Source organism: Pyrus communis, chromosome 14 (assembly GCF_963583255.1).
Source record: "Pyrus communis chromosome 14, drPyrComm1.1, whole genome shotgun sequence".
NCBI lineage: Eukaryota > Viridiplantae > Streptophyta > Magnoliopsida > Rosales > Rosaceae > Pyrus > Pyrus communis.
The window spans coordinates 5,977,738-5,999,459 of record NC_084816.1 but is presented as its reverse complement, the minus strand read 5'-3'; the positions used below and the strand labels follow the sequence as shown (position 1 = coordinate 5,999,459).

General features: G+C 37.9%; 3 protein-coding genes across 4 annotated transcripts; 2 read left to right on the top strand and 1 right to left on the bottom strand.

The window, feature by feature from the left end:
* Positions 1-1,081: 1,081 nt before the first annotated feature.
* Positions 1,082-4,166, top strand: LOC137716410 (protein ACCELERATED CELL DEATH 6-like). The gene is made up of 4 exons (XM_068455858.1): positions 1,082-1,925; positions 2,051-2,218; positions 2,508-3,058; positions 3,382-4,166. Exons 1-4 carry the CDS (start codon positions 1,142-1,144, stop codon positions 4,048-4,050), a joined length of 2,172 nt encoding a protein of 723 aa, XP_068311959.1. The 5' UTR covers positions 1,082-1,141; the 3' UTR covers positions 4,051-4,166.
* Positions 4,167-9,984: 5,818 nt separating this feature from the next.
* Positions 9,985-14,299, top strand: LOC137716383 (uncharacterized). Of its 2 annotated transcripts, none has more exons than XM_068455829.1 (3): positions 9,985-10,615; positions 10,767-10,924; positions 13,538-14,299. In XM_068455829.1, the coding sequence occupies exons 1-3, from the start codon at positions 10,579-10,581 to the stop codon at positions 14,054-14,056; spliced, it is 714 nt and encodes a 237-aa protein (XP_068311930.1). In that variant the 5' UTR covers positions 9,985-10,578; the 3' UTR covers positions 14,057-14,299. The 2 variants fall into 2 exon arrangements, with proteins under 2 accessions (XP_068311930.1, XP_068311931.1); XM_068455830.1 differs by having other exon boundaries at positions 10,790-10,924; positions 13,538-14,298.
* A 765-nt stretch (positions 14,300-15,064) lies between these two features.
* Positions 15,065-18,467, bottom strand: LOC137715531 (expansin-A4). The gene is made up of 3 exons (XM_068454883.1): positions 18,223-18,467; positions 17,595-17,913; positions 15,065-15,726 (listed from the first exon to the last, which is right to left on the bottom strand). Exons 1-3 carry the CDS (start codon positions 18,374-18,376, stop codon positions 15,417-15,419), a joined length of 783 nt encoding a protein of 260 aa, XP_068310984.1. The 5' UTR covers positions 18,377-18,467; the 3' UTR covers positions 15,065-15,416.
* Positions 18,468-21,722: the final 3,255 nt, after the last annotated feature.

Below are 21,722 nucleotides of genomic sequence, written 5' to 3'. Positions count from 1 at the left end.
GATAATACAAAAGATACAAATACAAGTCCGGCAAAGAAAAAGGCTAGAGTTTTATATGGTATAATATTATTATTTTATTTCTTTTCATAATTATTTTGGTAAACTTCTCATAATTTGAATGATTTTTAATGTTTGGTTTTTCTATATTTAGTTTATGCGGAAGAGAGTTCTGACGTGGAAAACCTTATCTTCAACATAACTCTTGAAGGCAATCGATCAAGCCAAAGTTCCAATGCAATTTCATGATGATCGATGTAAATTGAAGATTTTGTAAATGGAGGTGTAAACTTTTGAGAAAGACTTACAATCTTGAAAACAAAAACTCTTTCATTTTGCACATCCTTGCACATTTAATATTTGTAATAGATTAGTAGTGTATGTATTATTTTTTTATTAAGCTCTTATTTTCGAGTGTAGATATAGTACTTAAACGACAAATATTTTAATGTTTTGAAGTAATATTTATGTGGCAATGTGTGGTATGTGCAAATTTCAAAAAAAAAAAAAAAATTTCTTAACGGGTCAGGTCACTTTACCTGTTGGGTAAAGTGACCCGACCTGTTAAGGACCCATTAAGATAACGGGTGTGACACGACACAACCCGTTAAGATAACAGGTGTTACACGAAAACGAAACGAACACGACAGACATGACCTGTTTGCCAGGCCTAATGACACGTAACGTGACGAGATTGGTTAAAAATCCTATCTGAAATTAAAACAATTTTATTTATTTATTATTTTATAAAAAAATTAATAATATTTTAAATAGGCTGGGTGCCAGAGTATTTTGTAGGGGTGGAGATCATTTGTGTCATCGCATTTTTAGACTAGGTGCCAGCGCATTTGTTTAGGGGTGGAAATGCTTTGGTCTATTACTGTTCATTGGAGTATATTATTGTTCACTGAAGTGGATAAATGAGCTGGATACTCGCACAAAGTCCTTAAGAGTGAAACTGCGTTTTTGGTCAGTTCGTATATGATTGTTCCGCAACTTGCGTTGGAAGGCAACAATAGTCTTCCACATGGAGGACCCCCCTCAAAATTAAATGCGCAAGACTCAAGATTCCAGAAATCGTACAGTAAACAAAAGTCATATTTTCTCCGTGGAAAAAGCACCTATATAGCTAATCTGCAAATTAATGGCTGCTTCCAGTTTAAGACAAGGTGAAATAGCAATGGAGGATGTTGGCTGGAGTTCAAGACAAGATGATCAAATAACTGGCGAGGGTGCTCATGAGAACGCTGCAGGAGACACCGAGGCAGGCGACACGCGCATGGATCCTAAACTATACAGGTATGCAACGATGCCTAAATCAGGACGTCAAGAGTTTATATGGGCTATGCGCACAAAGTATTTTGCCAGAGCCACATGTGCAATACCTATATGTAATATTCCTGATCAAATAGTATCGCTGGTCCTAAGTAGTGAAAACAAAGTAAGCACCCGTGGGAACACGGTGCTTCACCTTGCTGCAAATACAGGCCACGTGCAGCTTATCCAACTAATTACCCTAAATTTCCCGGGGCTTCTCCGCAAACAAAATGATGATGGACAACTTCCGCTACATGTAGCCGCATCCGCTGGCCATCTATCCGCAGTTCGTTGTTTGGTAGACACGGCTCAAGGTAATACGTTTAATGAAAAGGACGGGAGAGGGAACACTGCGTTGCATGTCGCTGTGGAAAATAATCACCAAGATGTGGCTATGTTTTTGGTTGGCAAAGATGGATCCACGTCGCATTCTACAAATAACTCCGGTAAGAATCCCTTGTGCATGGCCGCTGAAACTGCCAATCTTGAACTCGTTAAAGCAATGGTAGCCAACACGCCAAATAGAACAGCAGACGCTAATTCTGGTAATTTTTGGCAAGGATCGAACGGCAACTCAATTCTTCTTAGTGCGATCATATGGAGGAAACAGGGTAAATATTAAGCATTTGCAGTTACCTTTTTCCTTTTGGGTATACTCGCGAGTACTTTTTGTTTTTGGTACATATAGCTAGTAATGAGTATTCTTTTTAAATTTTGGCATGGGGTACATATATAGCAAAAGGTGGACTCAAGAAAATTAATGCAGTGTTAGTGTTGGCCCTGCTCATGTCATGCACTCTCATCAATCCACTCTTTTTCCTGGCGGGGGTTGTATGCTTGATGTATTTTAAGCGTATAGTTTCTCAATGGTGGCTGCCCAGAATCAACAGAAAGAAGTATACAAGTATGCCTCTGTCCTTGCCATTTTCATATCATCAGCATATAATATTGAAGTAGTCAATAATATTGCTTACTTTGTGGGAATGAGCAAAATTTTCCTACTCAATTGCCCATACCATTGGAGCAGGAGCAACGTTTTATCTACGTGGCTCATCAAAATCATTTTCTTAAACTGTTGGAGATGCTCTAACTCTTTGTAATATGGCATTATGACAATTTACCTTTCGTTTATTTCTCTCTTCATATAAACTTATTCTTGACAGAGTAGCTTCTAAAATGGATATGCTATGTAGATCTCCTAGAGACGATATTGAACAAAATGGATTCAGCTGATCTAATCAATTCAACGGACCAAGAGTGGATGACTCCTCTTACACTTGCGGCTTATATAGGTAACTTTGTGGCGGTACGCGTATTGTTACACAAATTTACTGGATTGGCATACAAAGGTGAAGAAAATCAGTTCCTTCCCATACACGTGGCGTCCAAAAAAGGCCATTGGAGGGTTGTTGAAGAGTTTCTCAATCATTGCCCCGACTTGAGGGAGTCATGTGACGGTGAAGGCCGGAATATTCTTCATGTTGCGGCTGCGCATGGAAGAGTCAATGTTGTCCGATATATTATTGGAAAGCCCAATCTTCAAGTGCTTAGCAAGCAAAGAGATAAAAGTGGAAATACCCCTCTACATGAAGCCGTCCAAAACTGGCATCCTAAGGTTGTCAGAATTCTTTCCCTCTTCCATGCGTATGAGAGAGCCAATTTAAATAGTTTGAACAGTGCAGGTATGACGGCATTGGACCTTGCAGAGAAGACCGAGGTAGATAAAGAGATGTTCTTTCGGAGAGTACGTAATTTCTCAACTCATCTTTTGATTAGTTTCCTTTACCTACACAGTGTGACACTACAACTACCTACAAGTATGTCGTACATAGGAGAGAATTCTACAACGTAATTAATTAACCAGAGGTATATGTATCCCCTTCTTGCCGCTCTCATTGCATATGAGAGAGATAAAGAGGGGAGGATATCCTGATTACACACGATTTTTCCATGCAGAAGCTAACCCTTATGGCCTTTATTTTAATAATCGTTTCTCTTGTTTGTCATGCGTGATCTACGTATTGATAACAACTTGGTCAAGAACTGAAACTTTCGTTTTTCTTGCAGAAACTGACACTGATGGCCTTGAACTTGGCTAATGCTCCACGATCTGAAGAACGAACAGCCTCCAAAGTAAAGCTAGTGATAGAGGATTCTGATTCGAAGTCCTTGCACAATTCTGATATCCTAATGTTTTCGAAAGAGAGTGTCAATACTCTCCTATTGGTGTCAACGCTGGTGGTTGGTATAACGTTTGCTCAAGGCTTCACAATACCAGGTGGATACAGAAGCTCTGGAAATGATGAGGGCCCCCCAATTTTTCTTACGCATTGGCTATTCAAAATTTTCTTGACATGCAATACCGTGGCGATGTGCGGCTCCATTACTGTTTCACTTGCCCTTATGTGGGCACAAACGCATGACCCTAATGTAATCTCTGCTGTCATGAGATTCACCTTACCGGTGCTAGGCGTAACGCTTATCATGATGTCCTCGTCATTCCTGGCTGGTGTTGCACTGACAGTGTATCACGTTTTATGGCTTCGCATCTTTGTTTATGCCACGGGATTTTTCTTCACGGTTTTCCTAGTAGGGCTCCTTGCTCCTCTCATGGATGGTTCAGTTTCCTGCGTACCTGGCCCAACACAAGCCTTCTTAATCTTTAGCTTTTATATATTGATGTTTGTAAGCGGATATAATTACGACGATGATTGGTCTAATAGATGGAGTTTGTAGAATTTCAATCAAGATTTGTGGTAAGTGTTGAAGATGGAACCAGTCGTTTATCCTGTATTACTGCCAACCTTTTCTTATCTTGTAATAACTACATTTCTCTAGATAATACCTCTACTTCCAACTTCCACTACATTTCATTAATTGCTGGGAATTTCTATCATGCAGCGCTTAACATTAGATTAATATTGAGCAAAGTCTCAATTATTATCATCATCATAAAAAACTCCTTGGAGGCGCTACCAATGACGATGATCAACTCTTCATGAAGCAAGCAAAGAAAAAACTGGGAGAAGGGGAACAATTCTCTGGTTTTCTATCTTTCTTGTTTGGAAAATAATTGCTCTCTAGGTTTATTTAATCCTTTATTTAAGGTATAGTTAAATAAATTCTAGAGGCAGTTGGTATTCATCACCCATAATACTTTTACTACACGTGAGCTCAAAATTCAAAGCAAACAAGGAATCCACTTTTTGCTAGCCCACTCAACTTGGGATTTCTACACCTCATGCACCTTCCATTTGTGTAAAAAATAATTAAAAAATCTTAGAGCTGACACATGGACTTTTGTTCATGATTGATGAGAATAACCTTTATTAAATTAGTAAGGCCCTCATCTGTTCCATGCATATATCAACAACCAAAAAGATACGAGCTGTTGAACACACTATCTCCAAACTCCTCTGCCCATGGCAAGAAGATAAGACAAGGGAATTAAAAGTAGAATTAATAACTAAATCCTACCTTTAAGCTTTCCTCATTAAAGACTACTTCCTCATCCAATGGATGACACAACTTGGCCAACTGAATGCTGACATGTGGTGCGAGATCCCTCACCCTATGTGCCCGGCCAAACCATATAAATACTCCTTATTCCGCACTTCTCAAGTAAGTTGAAACCTTAAACTCAGGCTCTAAACTCGCTCTTTTTAGAGAAACTTAGGCATTAGAGATCCATTGGCCAAACTCTCTGCACTCCTTGGGCGTGTGGCTTTGGTTTTTGTCCAAAGATGTTTAATTATTTGTAAGTACAATTTCAAGAGTGAAGACGATGAACTTTTACTACCACACCTAATATTTGTCAAAACTTCACATTCAGCTATGAAACTCTTCGAAGCTCCACGGCGTAACAAGTTAAACACCTTCACGGCAACAAGTTGAGCTTTATCATTATCATCGATCACTCCTTTGTACACAAACCCCAAACTATCGGCACCAATTAAATTAGCCGTTGAGAACCTGGCAGTAGCTTTAAGTAGAGTAGCATATGATGCTTGCAAAATCATGTTCTCCAAAGTGCTCAGTGAAATTTCTATCGTTCTCTTTCTTGATGAATAAAGAAAGAAATAGGAGAACACCATGGCTAGCTATTCCTAGAAGATTAAGTCGAAATACTAAAGGGCGTATTAGTTTCAAGCTATGAGACAATCTTCGTTTCTTGGTCTCTTTAGATTGTTTGAGTTCATCGGGTTGGAGAGACGATAGGTTGGAGGAGAGAGAGAACAATTTTAACATTTTTTTTGTTATTTTAATGGACCCAAACATGAATATTAATTGTTGCGATAGAAGGGACACTTGTCCAGCAAATTGTTAGAAACTTGCTTTTGAGGCGAATCTGCCTAGCATATCTCTTCTGCACAGCGATGCAATAAATAAGCACTCATCAAATAAGCCTTCGAAATTCTCACAAGGCCGGCCGGGAATCAATTTAAGGTATATGAGGTCGAATAATTGAATTTGAGGGATCGAGGAGCTCACACAACAATCATTAGTATCGGAGAGAGAACAAAAAACACATTACTAACCAGGTGGAACATCATGTATTTGGTCTCATCTGACCTCAGATCTCATCCAATGTGAAGCGTCTCACTCACATCAGATCTCACGTTGGCGTCACCCAATATAAAAATTACCCTAACAGAGCAACCCTAGTTATGAATGGGAATTTGAAGTCTGTAAGTTGTGAGGGGTCTTAACTGTGAACACTAATTTGGTATGTTTTAATTCATTTTAAATTGATTAACTAAGTACAAAAATATCATTCTGTTCCAGATAAATATAGTCTGTGAACGCTTCCATCCAAATATATGTGTATACATATGTGCAATGGCAGATTCAGGACTCTAATCACATGGGGTTCCAATATAAGATTCAACCACGCACAACTTTTTCATTGAGAAATTTAGTCGAGCACGTGGGGGCATTTTTTCTGCCTAAAAGGTATTCATCGAACAATTTGTGGGTATACTTCACAATGGATAGATCTTGATATGGAAGGACTCCGATTCCTTCTTATATAGGTGCCCGGTAGGCACCTGAAAATATGGTTGGTGCCAAATTTTAGCTAGGCATCTGTCGTTGTCCGAATTTTATTTCTTCAGTTCTTATGAGTCCTAATTGGTTGGTTTTGAACAAACGTACAGCTGAAATATACAGTTATGTAAGACATGGAAGGGGGCGGCGATTAAATACCGACCAGGATACACAACGCTATGCATTTATCCGGTTCACCCTTAATTTGGTCATGAAGTTGGCAGGCATTTTTATTATAATAGTGGAGAAGTTACACGTGTTATAATGAGTTTGGTCAACTAAATAATTGTCTCACAAGTGTAGGAGAGGGCTCCTCTATATGAGAGGGACTGATGTAAATTAGATTGCGGAACACACTGAAAATCAAGTCGAAAGCAAATCGAGCAGCAAGAATAAAGCTTTATAGATTAATTTAAGTTTCAGTGTCTGATTCGGAATCATTACATTTTTCAAATAGACTGACGATGCACATCAAACTCATTGCTAGAAGGTATTGACGTTTCGAAGAGATTGTTGTTTTTTATTTTTATATTACTTGTTTAATTGTATTCCTATTTAGTCTCCTAGAGTTTCTAGGGCTATCTACACAAGGAGGTACCGTAGATAAAATGTTTAACATGTTATCTTATCAATTGTCATTCAATTTTGTTTGATATACTTTATGATAAATTTCAGTAATGTTTTCTTTGGTTTATGTTGTCGAATGTGGAATTGTGGTCATTCATAACTTATCCAAACATATCAAAATTAACTTATAGTATTTTAATGCTTAAGTAGCTACGTAATTGATATGTATAGCTTGATGAATGCGACATGCCGGTATCCTTCTTTTATACCGCGTTCTCTGCGACTATGAAGTTCTTTCTAGCCCCTAATGCCCTTCTGCATTTTGGTGGTAAAGCTTTATAGATTAATTTGAGCTTTAGTGTTTGATTTGAAATCATTATATGTCGTTTCAAAAAGACTGACGATGCACATCAAACTCATTGTTATAATGTGTTGACGTTTCAAAGAGACTGTTGTTTTTTATTTTTTTGTTACTTGTTTAATTGTATTCGTATTTAGTCTCCTAGATTTTCTAGGGCTATATATAGGAGGAGGTACCGTAGATAAAATGTTTAGCGTGTTATCTTATCAATTGTCATTTAATTTTGTTAATTGTATTCGTATTTGGTCTCCTAGAGTTTCTAGGGCTATATACAAAAGGAGGTACCGTAGATAAAATGTTTAGCCTATTATCTTATCAATTGTCATTCAATTTTGTTTGAGATTTTCTAATACTTTATGATAAATTTCAGTAAGGTTTTTTTTTGTTTATGTTCTCAAATGTGGAATTGTGGTCATTCTCATACCTATCCCAACATATCAAAACTTAATTATAGTATTTTAATGTTAAAGAAGTTACGTAGTTGAGATGTATAGCTTGATGAATGTGACACGTATCCTCTAAATCGATGTACATAATTGTTGGATTTTTGGATCGGCGAGCCCGTGGGTCCCACTCTAATACTGTCTCCAACTTTATCACCTGTCAAATCCGTTAGGTATGAGGTTTTACCACAAAAAAACCACAATGTTAATTAAAGTAGGGCAATCATATTTAAACCCATGATTTTAATTTTCACCCACTGGGATTTCAACAATAATTCCATCTAAGAGAAAAATGGCGAGGTATATACGAAATTGTGCAAGTTCAGAGTTCAAACTAAACTCTGTTATGTATCTAAAGTGGTAGGCGGCGTCGTGTAGTTACCTTTCCACCTCTGCACTTAGACATTTGGTGGCTTGGTGGTTGCAAGTTCAACACATTTACGCATTTATTATTTGTCTATCAACTTGCCTGCATTTTTTTTTTTACAAAAATAGAACTATTTGCATGTCCCGTTTGAAATAACAATTGAAACTGTGATACTATACGGCCCACTGATTGAGTTTATATTCACCATGAAGCAAATTAGGACAATAGTTAGCCTCAAGTGTCATCAAATAATCCGATGAGGTGTTAGATGACATATCCATGCTCCGCCGCACGGCCTGGCCTGAAAGTTTAGACCGTGACCGTGGAATGTTTGACGCTGCATGAAAGTAGTAGATTGGTCATTAGACGGGATATGACTTGGTTTTTAGAAGCAGATGAGCTGCTGCTGGGCAAAGATGGAGGCATTGCCACCGGCCAAGTGGAAGGTGGTTATGATAGACCTGAATAGGCCGGGTTAGCTCAGGACAAGGATTACAGAAAACAATATAGCAGGCGTCTGAAGTATTTAATTTAGAAAAGTATAATTTAACAGGACAGATCCTTCATTCCTTGGGGAATCTCTCGTTTCTCAGGAGGTCTGATGCCGATATGAATAACCAAAATACCATGATTTTTTAGTTTAGCTATCAATGGAAAAGTCAACCAAAACAGTTCTAGAAATATTACTAATTCAAATTAATTACATGATTATCACTTAATTCTACCATGTTTTTCGACCGAGCGACTTTTTCTTGCAACCAATTGATCAAATTTTCCGGTGACCAATATGACCTTCAAATTTTCAAGCGACTGACAACTTTTTTCAGTTTCAATGTCACTCTCTAACAATGACCTTCAAAAGAACATGCTAAGTAATGAATTTTCTCATAATTTCTCTAATTTTATTGTATTTACATATGTGAAAAAAAGTAAAACTCACACAACAAAATATAATTAAAAATGAAAAAGTTGCTCGTATTTTTTTAAGTCATTGTGTAAAAGTGACTTGACAATTTTCAGCGACTACAAAAAATTTATAACCACAAGGACTCTGGCCGACAACAATTTTTGAAATTGGCATTGGTGGTATGTGTATCGCGTGCAATGGGGACAAAAATATAAATGTTTCTATGTAAGTGTATTTATTCACAATTTTTAGAAATGATTAGTGGTATTTTTCCTTAAAATCTTTATTGAAAGGTGGTATTTCATTTGAATTCGCCTTACATTTTAACTTTTAGGGGTGTGGTGTTGTTATATGCAGCATCCTATTGCGATCAAGGAAAAGATAACTCCTATTCTTTATTTTGTCTAAAACAAATAAAACAGAAAGCCCTTCAAGTGCTATAGAATCTGTAGCATTTGTAGAATCTTCTTGCACAAGTATTGATGCAATGCAAATTTATGTTTCTTGGCTGTGTCCCAGCTGTGAACAAAAACGAGTTCCTTAACTTACTTGGAGATTAACAACTTTTAGCCGAGGGTTATTAGGCAATGACGGTCTCAGAGGATACTTCTCCTCCACATACTAATCCAAACACATTGTACTTAGAACAAAACTGACGATACAAACAAACTGATAACATCAACAACTCCTTAATCAGTGAGTCATGAGAATCACATGGACAAACATATATGGACCTCGAGTGCAACGGTAAATGCTCTTAACCAACTGAGCTACAAGCCTCTCCCTTTGTCCTATCCTTTTATCATAAACTTGGCTATTGCCATACGCCTCCTGTTAGGGTACATAGTAGAATATGAAGGTCTATGAATTCCTCCTTATGGTGTTGAATTCCCCCGCTCATGCCACTGTGTGTTGTGATAAAGAGTTGATTTAAATCACATCTATTAGTCTTTCTTCTTCAACTCATGGTGTCCTGAATTCCAACCTCTTATTCTTCTTACTGTAAAATATCGTTTGTATTAGGAAAAAACGCTAATTCAAATTGTTTTTATTTTCATGTGGCAGAGATAAAAAGTGGGTTCGGCCCACCAATATACTTGCTGGTGGGCCTGAGCAAAGTAGTCCACTTTCTTCTTCTTCGTTGAGAAATCCTCCCAAGAATTCCGAGTTCTCTGTTCTACTGTCCAGGTCAAACAAACACTTCTCAGATTTTCTTCTCTCGCAAAACCCAGCTCTCTTCTCACCCCGAAAATGGAAATTAAATAAATAAATAATAGTAAACCTGCTCTCCTTATGAATTCATGCAACAGAGCTAATTGGTGGGCTGGGGAATCGAAGCCCCCTTCACCTCACCGCCCTCAATTTCCATCACAGTCACATAGTTGACTGTAAATTCTGCTTCTTTCTTCAATCTGCTTCTGCTTTCTGCCCAATTGTCAAAAGCACTTTTTTTGCATGTGGGATCTTCTAACTCCCAGAAAATTGCAGTTTCAGAGATCCCCAGATTCCCCACAAGCTTAATCTGCCAGAAAAGCACAAAACCCAGGTGGGTTTATTGTGCTGGAGTTCTGAAATGGCCAACTGCTTAGAGGAATTGGATAATGCAATTGGTGAGTTTTGAGTTTTTATTAGATACCCATGTTTCCATTTGCCTTTGATAATGGCTGCATGTTTTAAATTTCATTTCTTTTTGTTACAATTTGATTGGCCTGTAGTAGCTTACTAGATTTATTTTTGTTCTTTTTTTATTCTGTTAAATAGCAAAATTGCATCAAAACTTTCAGGAATTGAGGTACCACCTTGAGAAGTCGTTCTTAGAGCAGGGCAGGGCCCTGTTGAAATTTGAAGCTCAGTGGAAAGATCTTAAGAAAGATCACAGCAGAGAAAACGAGCAGCGGCAAGTTCACCTGCAACAAATGGTATATTCTTATTGTTCTCTCAACTTAAATCAATTTAACTTTGGTTTTGCATATGGTGCATTTTTGTGCAGTTTCAATGTGATCTGAATTTTAAGTTAGTGCATTGCCATTGGGATTTTTCACATTTGTTCAAGACTTCTAGTTGTTCCAGTACTTATTTGATGTTCAACGAAAATAAAAGCATCTATCGATACTCTTCTCCCACTTGGTTCTGCATCAAACTTGTACAAAGTAATCTTTCCAATAGAAAACTATGGTTGAACTGAGTTTTTAGAACTTTCCAAACACAAAAGAAATAAATGAACTGAGATTTTTATATAGAAATTTGATCATACACCTTGTCAATCCAAATTTTATCTGAACATATTCCAATTAAAAGACATAACTGAATATCTAGGGTTATTCTATCATATCAGGACTGTATAGGTACATCTATTGTTCGTGTTGAGGCAAATGCAGTGGTGGGTTAACTTCTGTCAACCCATGGATGTTTAGTCGCTGTTGTAATCCTTGTAATTCTTGCGGTTGCATTCCCTCATCACTTAGCTTTTGGGGCGAGTGGTTATCTAACATTGTATTAGAGTCTTGTTTGCAAGAGGTATTGGGTTCAAAACTTTTAATCTCGATGCTTGCTTCTATGCTGTGTGAATGGTGCATGGTCAGGCTGCAATATTATGTTCTTTTTCTCCTTCCATCTGTTTGTACCTCCACATGCTGCCCATGCTGCATGTGAGGGAGGGTGTAAGCTTGGCATCCCTTGTTCACCCATTCCCTAACATCAAGCTTTTGGGACCAGGGCCTGTGTAATCTGTCTGTATGGTAGAAGAATCTGAATATGGCATGTTGTATGCTTTCCCAATTAAAACTTCTTGCGGGGAGATTCAATCAATGGAAGAATATTTATTAGGCTTTGTTACAGTTATGATATGCGTCTAGCTTCCCCAACCACCCCCGCTTCTCCTTCTTTCTTCCCTCCTCTTTCCCTCCTTATGATATGCCTTGTGTTTCAAAATACCCCATTCCATCAAGTCTGTTGTGTTTCTGTTAACCAAGTTGATGTGGCATTTACGTGGAAAAAATTTATGGACATTTTGTTATTATTTCATTTCCTTATTGTGTTTCTTTGTGGTATTTAATGGTGTTCAATGTACTTCCCTAAAGCATTTGAATATAACACTTTTGTCAGCATTGATTTTTCTAATATTCGATGTCATTTTCAAAGACCCCGGATATGTTTAGCTAGCTTCAAAGTTTATGTTATAGTGACAAATTCCCCTTCTACACTTTGTCGGAAAATAATCGAAGGGGCAGAAAAAGTTTCTGTGGTTGCTTAAAATGGCTGAAACCCCACAAAATTAAGAGAATAAATATGTGCCTATTTATTTACAAAATCAGACACATAAGAGAGCAGGAATGGAACGATGCATAGCCCAGGTCATCTCAGGCATAAAAAATAAAAAAAATCATTTCTGGCTGTATGTTTTAGCTTTTTAACCCAGCCTACTCCACTACCACTCCATTCTAGTGTTTTTTTCTCCCCTTGTGTAGTACTGATAGATTGACCGCCAAAGATAGCAAATGGTCTGTATTCCTTAGCTGTTAGCTTCTATACTAGTCCATAGGAAAATGAGTTTAGGGGACAAAATGAGGCATGGCTAGTCCATTGGAAAAGGGCTAAGGCATTCATTAGTCGCCAAATGCCCCAAAGGCATAATCCTTTCTGTTGTCGTGTACACCTCATCCCTAATTCTTTTAGAAAGGGTGTAAACCTCTCATGCAATGACTATTACTATTATATTTTTTCCGTGTTCCAGGCCTACACAACAGCGTTAGGTATGCACCTTCCAAATGTAAAAATAATCATAAGAAGCCAGAGGAAAACCCCATTATCCCCCAGATCGTCTGAAAACATTGGAAGAAAATTTCCTTTTAGGTGTCCTGTTGGGAATTTAGAAAGCTCTTCACTGCAACACATGATATTTCTGAAGAAAAACAGTGCCTTGGACAAGATTTTGGCACCAACACACTAGCTTGGAGGAGGTTTCAGTATCATCCCACTAGCTTAGAGGAAGCTTTATTGTTTTTACCCTTCTCTTTTCACGTTTCTTCTTCATTCTTCTAGTATTACTTGGTCTGTTTTTTTTTGTGATTATTTGGAGCTTTTCTTTGCTAGTCCATTTATCAGGTCTACGGCGTTTTCACTGCTTTTATTTTGATGTGTTGATATTCTGTTCTGCTGAAAAGCTATTTGGTATGGGGTTGATCATTATGGTTCAAGGCATATGCTTTGTGTCCCCTGCACTTCTGAAAACAGCAACTCAGATTACATTGATCACTGCATGCATTGCATATCTGTGCTGTATGCTTGTTATTTCAAAATTAATCTCAAACGGTAGACAACAGTTACGTACTGCATGTCCGCAACCTTTCAGGGTACCCATAGAGACTTTTATCCCTGCATGGTAGAAGGATCCAAAAATAGCTGTTAGCAATCAAATTCAACCGATGGGAGAATCTTTATTATGGATTGAGTTTATGTCAATCAGTGGATGCATTGCATGTGTTGTATTCAATGTATTGTTGTTCATGTCAAAGTTAATCACCTTCTTTCAGGGTTTCTCTATACCATCAAATGGGACAGATCACTATGCTTCTGCAAATCCGAATGCTGCCTCATGGAGTAACACTAGTGCTCGGCCGGCTGGAAATGCTACTCCTCGTCCTTCTGGAAACGGTACTCCGAAACTGCATTGTGAGGTATGCAATATTTATTGCGACACCAAGGATGTACTCAACAAGCATAAACAGGGAAAAAAGCACAAGATGAATTTGGATAAGTTGAAGGGCAAAAAGATCCCTGGAGAAAACAGTAAGAGGAGAGCAGCTGATCAACCTCGGGAGGATTTAGAAACTAAGAGAAGGAAGGTTCTTGAAAGCGGGGCAGCACCCGAAGCTTTAAGGACTTGCGCTTTATGTAATGTGGTCTGTCTTACTGAGACGGATTTCAATAATCATCGCTCCGGACAAAGGCATGTTGAGGCCGCTACTGCGGCGAGGAGACATGGTGCTGGAACAAGTGGAGCAAGCAGCCACTGGCAGTCGCAGTGGAGATATCAGGGTTGGAATTCATAACTAGTAGGACTGCAGTGAGGCTCTGAGCTTCATAACCAAATTATTTTTTCTTACTTTTTGTAACTAATTGCCTAAAAGATTCTAAATCTCAAACTTCAGACCCATTTGGTAATCATTTCAGTTTTCGGTTCAAGTTTTCATTTTCTCTGCTACAAATAGAGGAAAAGTATGCGGATATGGAAAATATGATGGAAGAAATGTGTCGGGAATGATACACAAAATGACAATTAAAAACCTCACTTTCAAGGTTTGGTTTTCAACTAATCTCCTTTCTTTGTCCGTCCTCCCTCCCTCCGCCTTTGTTCGTTATAATTTCTCCCATATACTTCTCGTCTTTATCTAGCACAAAAAATGAAAACCAAAAACCAAAACGAAATGTTTATCAAACAAACGATTGAAACAAAAGGCCAAACCTTGAAGTTGAAGCTCAACCAATTTGAGAGGAGGAACATTGTAACTTTACTTTTGGTGTTGGAATGGAATCCAAAGATGTTTGTCCTGTAAAGTACAGAAGAAGATGGAGAATAACTTCACCACACACACAGCCCCAAACCCACCCATGTGCAGGTTTGGTATTGATCTGACCCATTTGGAGTCATGGGTTCACTAATGGGAAGCTTCCCCTTCACCATATGTTTCGAGATTTAGGCGCTCTTCTTTTAGGCTGTTTGCACTTTCAAATATAATGTTTTACTCATTCGTTTGCAAACTCTTTTTGAAATGAACCGGAAATTTCCCGTTTGAGTTTTTTTTTTTTTTTTTTTTTTTTTCTAATGCAAATGTTTGTCTTTCGATTACATTGGAAAGAGAACGAATCATCGGCCTATCCTAATCCTGATTCATTTTTTCAATCTCTTCATCGTTCGAGCAAACCCCGAAATCTTACAAATGCTTTGCTTATTCATGATAAACACAATCATGTAAAGTTTGTTGAATTAAGCTAAAATTAGCAAAATGCCGACTGAAAGAAACCAAATGAACAAAACAAGATTACTACAAATACACATCTCATGCATATATAAATATATAATGATGATATGAATATATTACAACTTTAATTTTAGCAAAATATTAATATGGTGCGGGCTACAAATTCTCTGCAGCCGCCTCAACCTCTCCTCCTCCTACAAATTTAATTCCCAAATTACCCCTTGCACTTAGTTACTTTGTTATACCCATATCACTACACATCACACCCACTCAGAAAAGTCACACCAAATCCCACCGATCGAAAAGTCAAACTTGCCCCCGAAACACTCTCACATTCTCCAACACCCCCAGTCAAAAACAGCATCTAGTAGAAAAAACTTTAAAGGGGCGGGAAATCATAAAAAATATGTTGACTCTTGGGGGTGGTTTTTCAGACTCTGAAATTCTTGCCGGTGAATGTTTGACCGAACTGCCAGTTGGCCGGGACGATGTTCCAGGAGGTGGAGGTGCGTCGGTCACTGCCTGTGACCCGGAAGGACAGCGACTGACCAACCAGAACGGAGTTCGACTGCCAGTTCTGGCCCCAGTTGCGGCTCATGCTCATCCAGCCAGTCCTGGCGCCCTTCACGCTGACCCGCACGATATCCCCTGCGCCCGCGACGTTGCTGATCAGAACCAGGTTGAAGTAACGGAAGCCGTTGATCGTGAACCTGATTCCTCCCCGCTTCCGGCACGGCACCCTGAGGAAAAAAGTCAAAAAACGTGAGGGTATGTTCGGAATTCGAACTTGGGAATGTTAACGTGGATCGCGGACCGTGTTTTATGGTGGGCGCGAATAAATGAGCCAATCAAAATTGAACACTAAATTGGTCTTTTCACATTGATCAACGAGTCTCGGACTTTTGGGGACTGCTTTGGTACGGTCTCTGGTTTTTCTACGTAGGAAACTGTGAACTATTTTTAGTCGTATGATTTACTGGTCAAAAATGTACGTACGGTGCAGATCTTGTCGTGGACCAAAAAGACCATAATCCAAGGAAAAGAGGTAGGTTTGGTAGCTAATGCAAGTTTAGTGGAACTATAAGTCAAATTTTATTTATAATTTGAAATGTTAATAACAACTCTATTTTTTAAGGCATTGAACTGGACTTAAACTTGGATAACAGGGCAGACACACAACATTGACTAACAGACTTAATCAACATTTGCATAACAGCTTTCTTAAACCTAATATTACTGGGCTCATTGTTTACACAAGCAATGTAAACATTGGTTTACAACACAACATGTCAGACAATCTGATAAAATACGTTTAATTGCACGACTAGGACGCGCGTGTGATCTAGTGGATAAGAAAAGGCCTAGAGTTAGGCCAAAGGATGACATAATAGCAACTGAGACACTTTCTTGAAATCTAGTAGCATATGTTAAAAACTAGGGTTTTTTGGGGAGTTAAATATTCCTCATGCCATGCCCATTAATTTGCTTTCAGCATTTGGGACCAATTGGGAAAAGTTCAAACTTTTGAAAGTGACCAAAAAACGACCAAAGAGCCAAAATTAACTAACCGATTAACTACCATAAGAAAGAATCAACTAAAAATATCAAGAACTTGGGGCAACAAGTCAATTTCAAGTGAGCTCTTTCCACATGGTCATCAAATAGATTGATTAAATTTTCTATATAACGTTCCGAGTATCAAATAGTTCGAGTTTTTTAATCATTTGATATTTGTTCAAAAATATAAATAAAAACGATTAAAAAATCCAGAATATTACTCAGAATACCATAGACATTCTACAAAAGCAATTAAAAATCAGACCAGGATCCAACTCACTTGTACCACAAGTGTGACCCACAAGACTGAGAAAGGTTGAAAAAAGCTTTAAAGGAAAAAAAGAAAAGTAGTCTAATTTGTTTCATATGAAAAGAAATTTAATATCTTACTGAATGGAGTAATAGATGTCATTATTATAAAACACTACGTCTAACTTTTTAGCCCAATGAACTATATAGATGGAAAAATAGATGGATTTCCAGTACAACTATATAGCAAAAAGTGGTCTAATTGGAAATTCCGGAAACTGCATTTTCATTGGGCTAAAAAGTTAGACGTAGTGTTTTATAATAATGACATCTAATCGCATACGCAAGTTGCACCCGGCTTCTCTACCCTCTAACTTCTCATACACTTTCATTCTCTTGTATTTTATACGATCACGGTTAAGCTAAATTAATATTATATATATATATATATATATTTTATAAAAATAATAAGATAAAAAACAATAGTAATATAAAATATTAATGTGGCTTATTCGTGACCACACAAATAGAAGAGAATCAAAGTGTATGGAAAGTGGAAGGACAGAAAAACCAGGTCCACGTAAGTTAGGTCAATTAGCTCTTTAAACTCACGGTCAAATCCGTTTATGTAAAAAATAGTAATTAATTTAGTAAAAAAAGTTTCAAATACTTCCAAATCCAAGATTTTTACTCTCAAATGGTTAAACAAAATAGCCAAACCTAAAAAATAGAGCAAGAAAACAGAGAACAAAACAGAGCATAAAAAACAGAGAACAAAAACAGAGATGTGATCTTTACTAACCTACGGTAGGCAACAGGGACGATCCCAGCTCTGTACTCGGCAATCTTGAGGAACATGGGCATGGCGAGGTCGAAGTGGGGCCTAGGAGGGTTGCACCATCCGCCATTGTCACTTGGTTGGGCAAAATTGGGAGGGCAAAAGTTAGTGGCAGTGATGAAAATTGATGGACTTCCAGAGTGGCACCATCTGGGGTCGTTTGAGCACTTGATCTCAAAGCAGGCTCCGCAGCTGAGGCCATTGTTGAACAGTGCCGTGCTCAGGGCTCCGGTGTTAACTCCGTACCCTTGGCTGTATAGATTTCCATATCCACAAGCCCCACCTTAAAAACACAATATTTTTTAGTTAATTAGTTGACAATTAGGCTTGATTAATATCTTTGTCGTAGATCTTTAAAGGGTTTTGTTTGATTCTGTCAATGTGACGATATTTTAAACCAATCAGGCATTATCACGTGAGAATGCGATAATGCATGCAGTGCATGATAATCAGGCAGTATCACGAGAGAATGCCATAATGCATGCAGTGCATGATAAGCTTGAGATATTAGAATGCGGCATTTCTGTGAACATTGCGAAAAAAAAAAAAGAAATTTTGAGGCAAAGGGCAAATGCAGGGTTTGGTGACGTACCCATGGTTCCGGAGGCGTCGGAGCCACCGTAGAAGGTGGCATGAGCGCCTTGCCATGCGCCACCGCTGTAGACGCCCGGAATTCTTGCTTCAGCCACCCACATTAGCGAGATTAGTAGAGTGGCAATGCAAGTAGAAACACTCACCACACCCATTTTCTTTTTCTAATTTTCCCTAGAAACAAACAGAAAATAGAGAGAGAGAGAGAGAGAGAGAGAGAGAGAGAGAGAGAGGAGAGAGAGTCAGTGAGGTACTGATTGGGTGAGGGCTTGAAGGAGGGGATGGTGGACTACTTATGGAGGTTGGCTCCAGACTTGGGACGTCTTCAGGGGCTAATTTTGGAATTTCAGATTAAATGAAAAAATAACAATCAACTCAATCCCATTCTCAATTTTTGGCGTGCATTTTATCAGCCAATCGGGCTGCCTTGTACGGATAAGCGTGGGACCTGCATACGTTATTCCCCCATTTCCCAATCGGTGGGAGGTTGAGTTTGCACGCTCTTACGCGCGAGTGGTTATCTTTCTTGCTATTATTTTCCTGGAAAATTTATTAGGGGTTGTTCGATTTTCCTTGTTCCACACCTAAAAACTCGTTTTGCTTTGTCCTTTGTCAAAAGGCACATTCTCACCATGCACATGCTCTTCATAAGTAACCACAAAAGAAGTATATATACCTCCAAATAGAAATTAATTATGAATAGATCTATATATATACACACACATGTATGCATTCTTGATTAAGAGAGAACAAAATATTACATACTGTTTGGCTCCTCCTTGAAAACTATAATTCTAAATTTTTTTCTTATTGCAATTTAACGAAAAAGTTTATTGTGTATCGACTCTATCAGGTACACCCGTTACTTGACGATTACTAACATAGCAACCCACCATCATAGTTTCCAACTTAAAACTTTAGTCTCATCCAATCTAACCTATGATCTTTGGATACACAGGGATAAGTTCGCCCTAGCCACTAGGCTACCCAAGAGTGGGTAGCATCCCTAGTCTTTGAATCGTGTACGTAATGGAACTTAAATGACATGCGAAGCAAGTATACCTAATGTGACATCACAAATGGAGAGAGAGAGAGAGAGAGAGAGAGAGAGAGAGAAGGGGGGGGGAGGATAATTAGGGCAAAGGGCAATTTGTGGAAAATAGAATTTTTGAGAGAGAGAGAGAGAGAGAGAGAGAGGGATAATTAGGGCAAAGGGCAATTTGTGGAAAATAAAATTTTTGAACCTTAAATTGGGTACACAAGAAAAGTAAAAGGGTTTGTTTAGATCTGGACTCAATGGGAGAGCAACTTTGAGTCATTCTGAAGTTGAGCCGTGATCAGCGGCTGTGATTCGAGGACATTCCTTTAGCTTTGGGGGACCAATCAAAATATTTTATGGGGCATGAGAGGGATAGAAAGTTATGCAAACACAATCTAAAAGCCCCCACCCACTCAGCTAAATATTGCATTGCATATGGGTGTATCGGAAAAGAGTGGGTGCAAGGGGGTGCCCAAAGCAAAATTCACACCCCTAATGACCAACTAGAAGAAGAAACTAATGAGAGTTTAAGAGTAGATAAATTTTGTGTGTACTTTGGATATTGTCATATGTTGATACATTCCACGTTATAATATGAGTAGACGACAAAGTTGATCTATGTCTCTTTTATGAGTGTATTATTTTCACAGTAATTCTCATTATATTGGAGATTGTGATTGAGTAAAATAGTAACACTACATGTTCGTATTTGGGAGAACAACTTACATAGAACATATTCATCACTATATCATGTTCAAATTCAATAATGCAATACATAATATTGTGCTATTGAATCAGAACGTTAAAATAGCAATATACATATTCTATATAAGTCATTCTTTTTATTGGAAAGGAAATGCTAAAGGGACTCTCTAACAAGTGAAGCTCTCCATGAACTATTCGTCACCTTACAATTTAAAGTTAATTTTTATGCCAAACATTATGAAATATTGTGCTAAAAATATGAAGATGACAAAGAGTTTATAGAGTATCTCACTTTTAAAAGATTCATCTCAAAATTTTTGGACGAGAACACACAGAAATTTCGTGAGATTGGAGATTGGAACTGAGAGAGCATCCAACGTGGGTTGTAGGACCCATTTAATCCCGTAATCATCGGTCCATAGACTCCGCTGGCTTTAACTGTGAGTGGGGGCTCAAGCACAATCACAAACACAATGGCATGCAGCACATAACAATAAGCTAATTAATTATAAAATAACATAATTATGCCTCTCAATCTCGAGCCACAACCCCAGCAAGCAGTAATATAGCAGACTAAACCCCATTGTTTTTGTAGAGTCGTAGACTAAACTCCATTATTTTAAATAATTACATGCAAACATGTATGTTCCCTTTAGCTTATAACTTTCTTTGGCTGAATGCAACCTAGCTACATGGGTGGCTCACGTCGGGATTAGTTGTGAGCTTAGATGTTTTAGGCTCGAATATTTATTTAACGAAAACAACATACGTGTGGTTTACATGAAATGTGTGGTAAGAAAAACATTTTTAAGTTATATGGGTATTTATAGTTAACATTTTAGAAGCGAATCCCACACAAGTCACAGGTACATATCAAAATTTTAACATATTATGTGAGTTGTAGATGATTGTATGTAATCAACGTTGGCTACAGGCTACTTCAATTCGAAGGGAATGATAGATAGAATTGTAGTATTTTACGTTTTCCTTTCTTGACAAGAAATGATAGATTGATATTGTGTTAATTTGATTATCCCAACTACATACAGAGGTGCTAATTGGGTATATTGTTTTGGTGATCAAGAAAATGATCTAGAGTAAATTTGCTTAAACATACAATTATATTAAACCCTTAAACGGCTACCACATGTATGAAAAACTATAACGCCACTTATACTAATTTGTCACAAAACAATAGACGCAACAAATTTATACTAGTAGTTACAACAAATTATTACTGAAAAGCGAAGCCACGTAAAGCCATCGCAAAAGAGAGAAACGACGTAAAGTTTTACTTCTTTAGTTGCATGCATCAGTAGTGCCATTTTTTTCTCCATGCTACTATGCAAATTATTACTACATTGGATACCCGTGATATCAGAAACAAGACGGTGAAATGATTAGGATTAAGCTTACCCATTATCATTTTCCCTCCTTTGCTTTAATTAAAGGAAAATATAGGAACCTTCTGTGTTTGTCAACACATCAAAGTATCAACTGCATACATCAAAAGAAGGGGAAGGGTGGATTTTGTGGTGGACTTTGCAAGAAAATTCGAATCCCGTAGAGGCCAAATTTTGGTGGGAAGCTTACATTTACAGTGATATTTTGTCATTGTGTTATACAGCAGAGAAGTGAAGAAATGAGATGACAAAAAGTGTATCCAACAATGCAGCTTCATACATGGCCTTTGAAGAGAAAAGGGAAACCATCGATGAAAGGTACAAAGGAAACTCACCTACGTATAAGTTCATAGC

What these genes read in the sequence shown, in the direction of transcription:
- LOC137716410 (XM_068455858.1), top strand. Translation starts at nt 1,142, where the DNA reads ATGGCTGCTTCCAGTTTAAGACAAGGTGAAATAGCAATGGAGGATGTT. An exon ending in GATCATATGGAGGAAACAGG is followed by an intron (nt 1,926 to 2,050) that starts GTAAATATTAAG and finishes GTACATATATAG; the next exon opens with CAAAAGGTGGACTCAAGAAA. An exon ending in CAACAGAAAGAAGTATACAA is followed by an intron (nt 2,219 to 2,507) that starts GTATGCCTCTGT and finishes TATGCTATGTAG; the next exon opens with ATCTCCTAGAGACGATATTG.
- LOC137716383 (XM_068455829.1), top strand. Translation starts at nt 10,579, where the DNA reads ATGGCCAACTGCTTAGAGGAATTGGATAATGCAATTG. An exon ending in GGAATTGGATAATGCAATTG is followed by an intron (nt 10,616 to 10,766) that starts GTGAGTTTTGAG and finishes TCTGTTAAATAG; the next exon opens with CAAAATTGCATCAAAACTTT. An exon ending in AAGTTCACCTGCAACAAATG is followed by an intron (nt 10,925 to 13,537) that starts GTATATTCTTAT and finishes ACCTTCTTTCAG; the next exon opens with GGTTTCTCTATACCATCAAA.
- LOC137715531 (XM_068454883.1), bottom strand. Translation starts at nt 18,376, where the DNA reads ATGGGTGTGGTGAGTGTTTCTACTTGCATTGCCACTCTACTAATCTCG. An exon ending in CGACGCCTCCGGAACCATGG is followed by an intron (nt 17,914 to 18,222) that starts GTACGTCACCAA and finishes TGTGTTTTTAAG; the next exon opens with GTGGGGCTTGTGGATATGGA. An exon ending in GTCCCTGTTGCCTACCGTAG is followed by an intron (nt 15,727 to 17,594) that starts GTTAGTAAAGAT and finishes TTTTTTCCTCAG; the next exon opens with GGTGCCGTGCCGGAAGCGGG.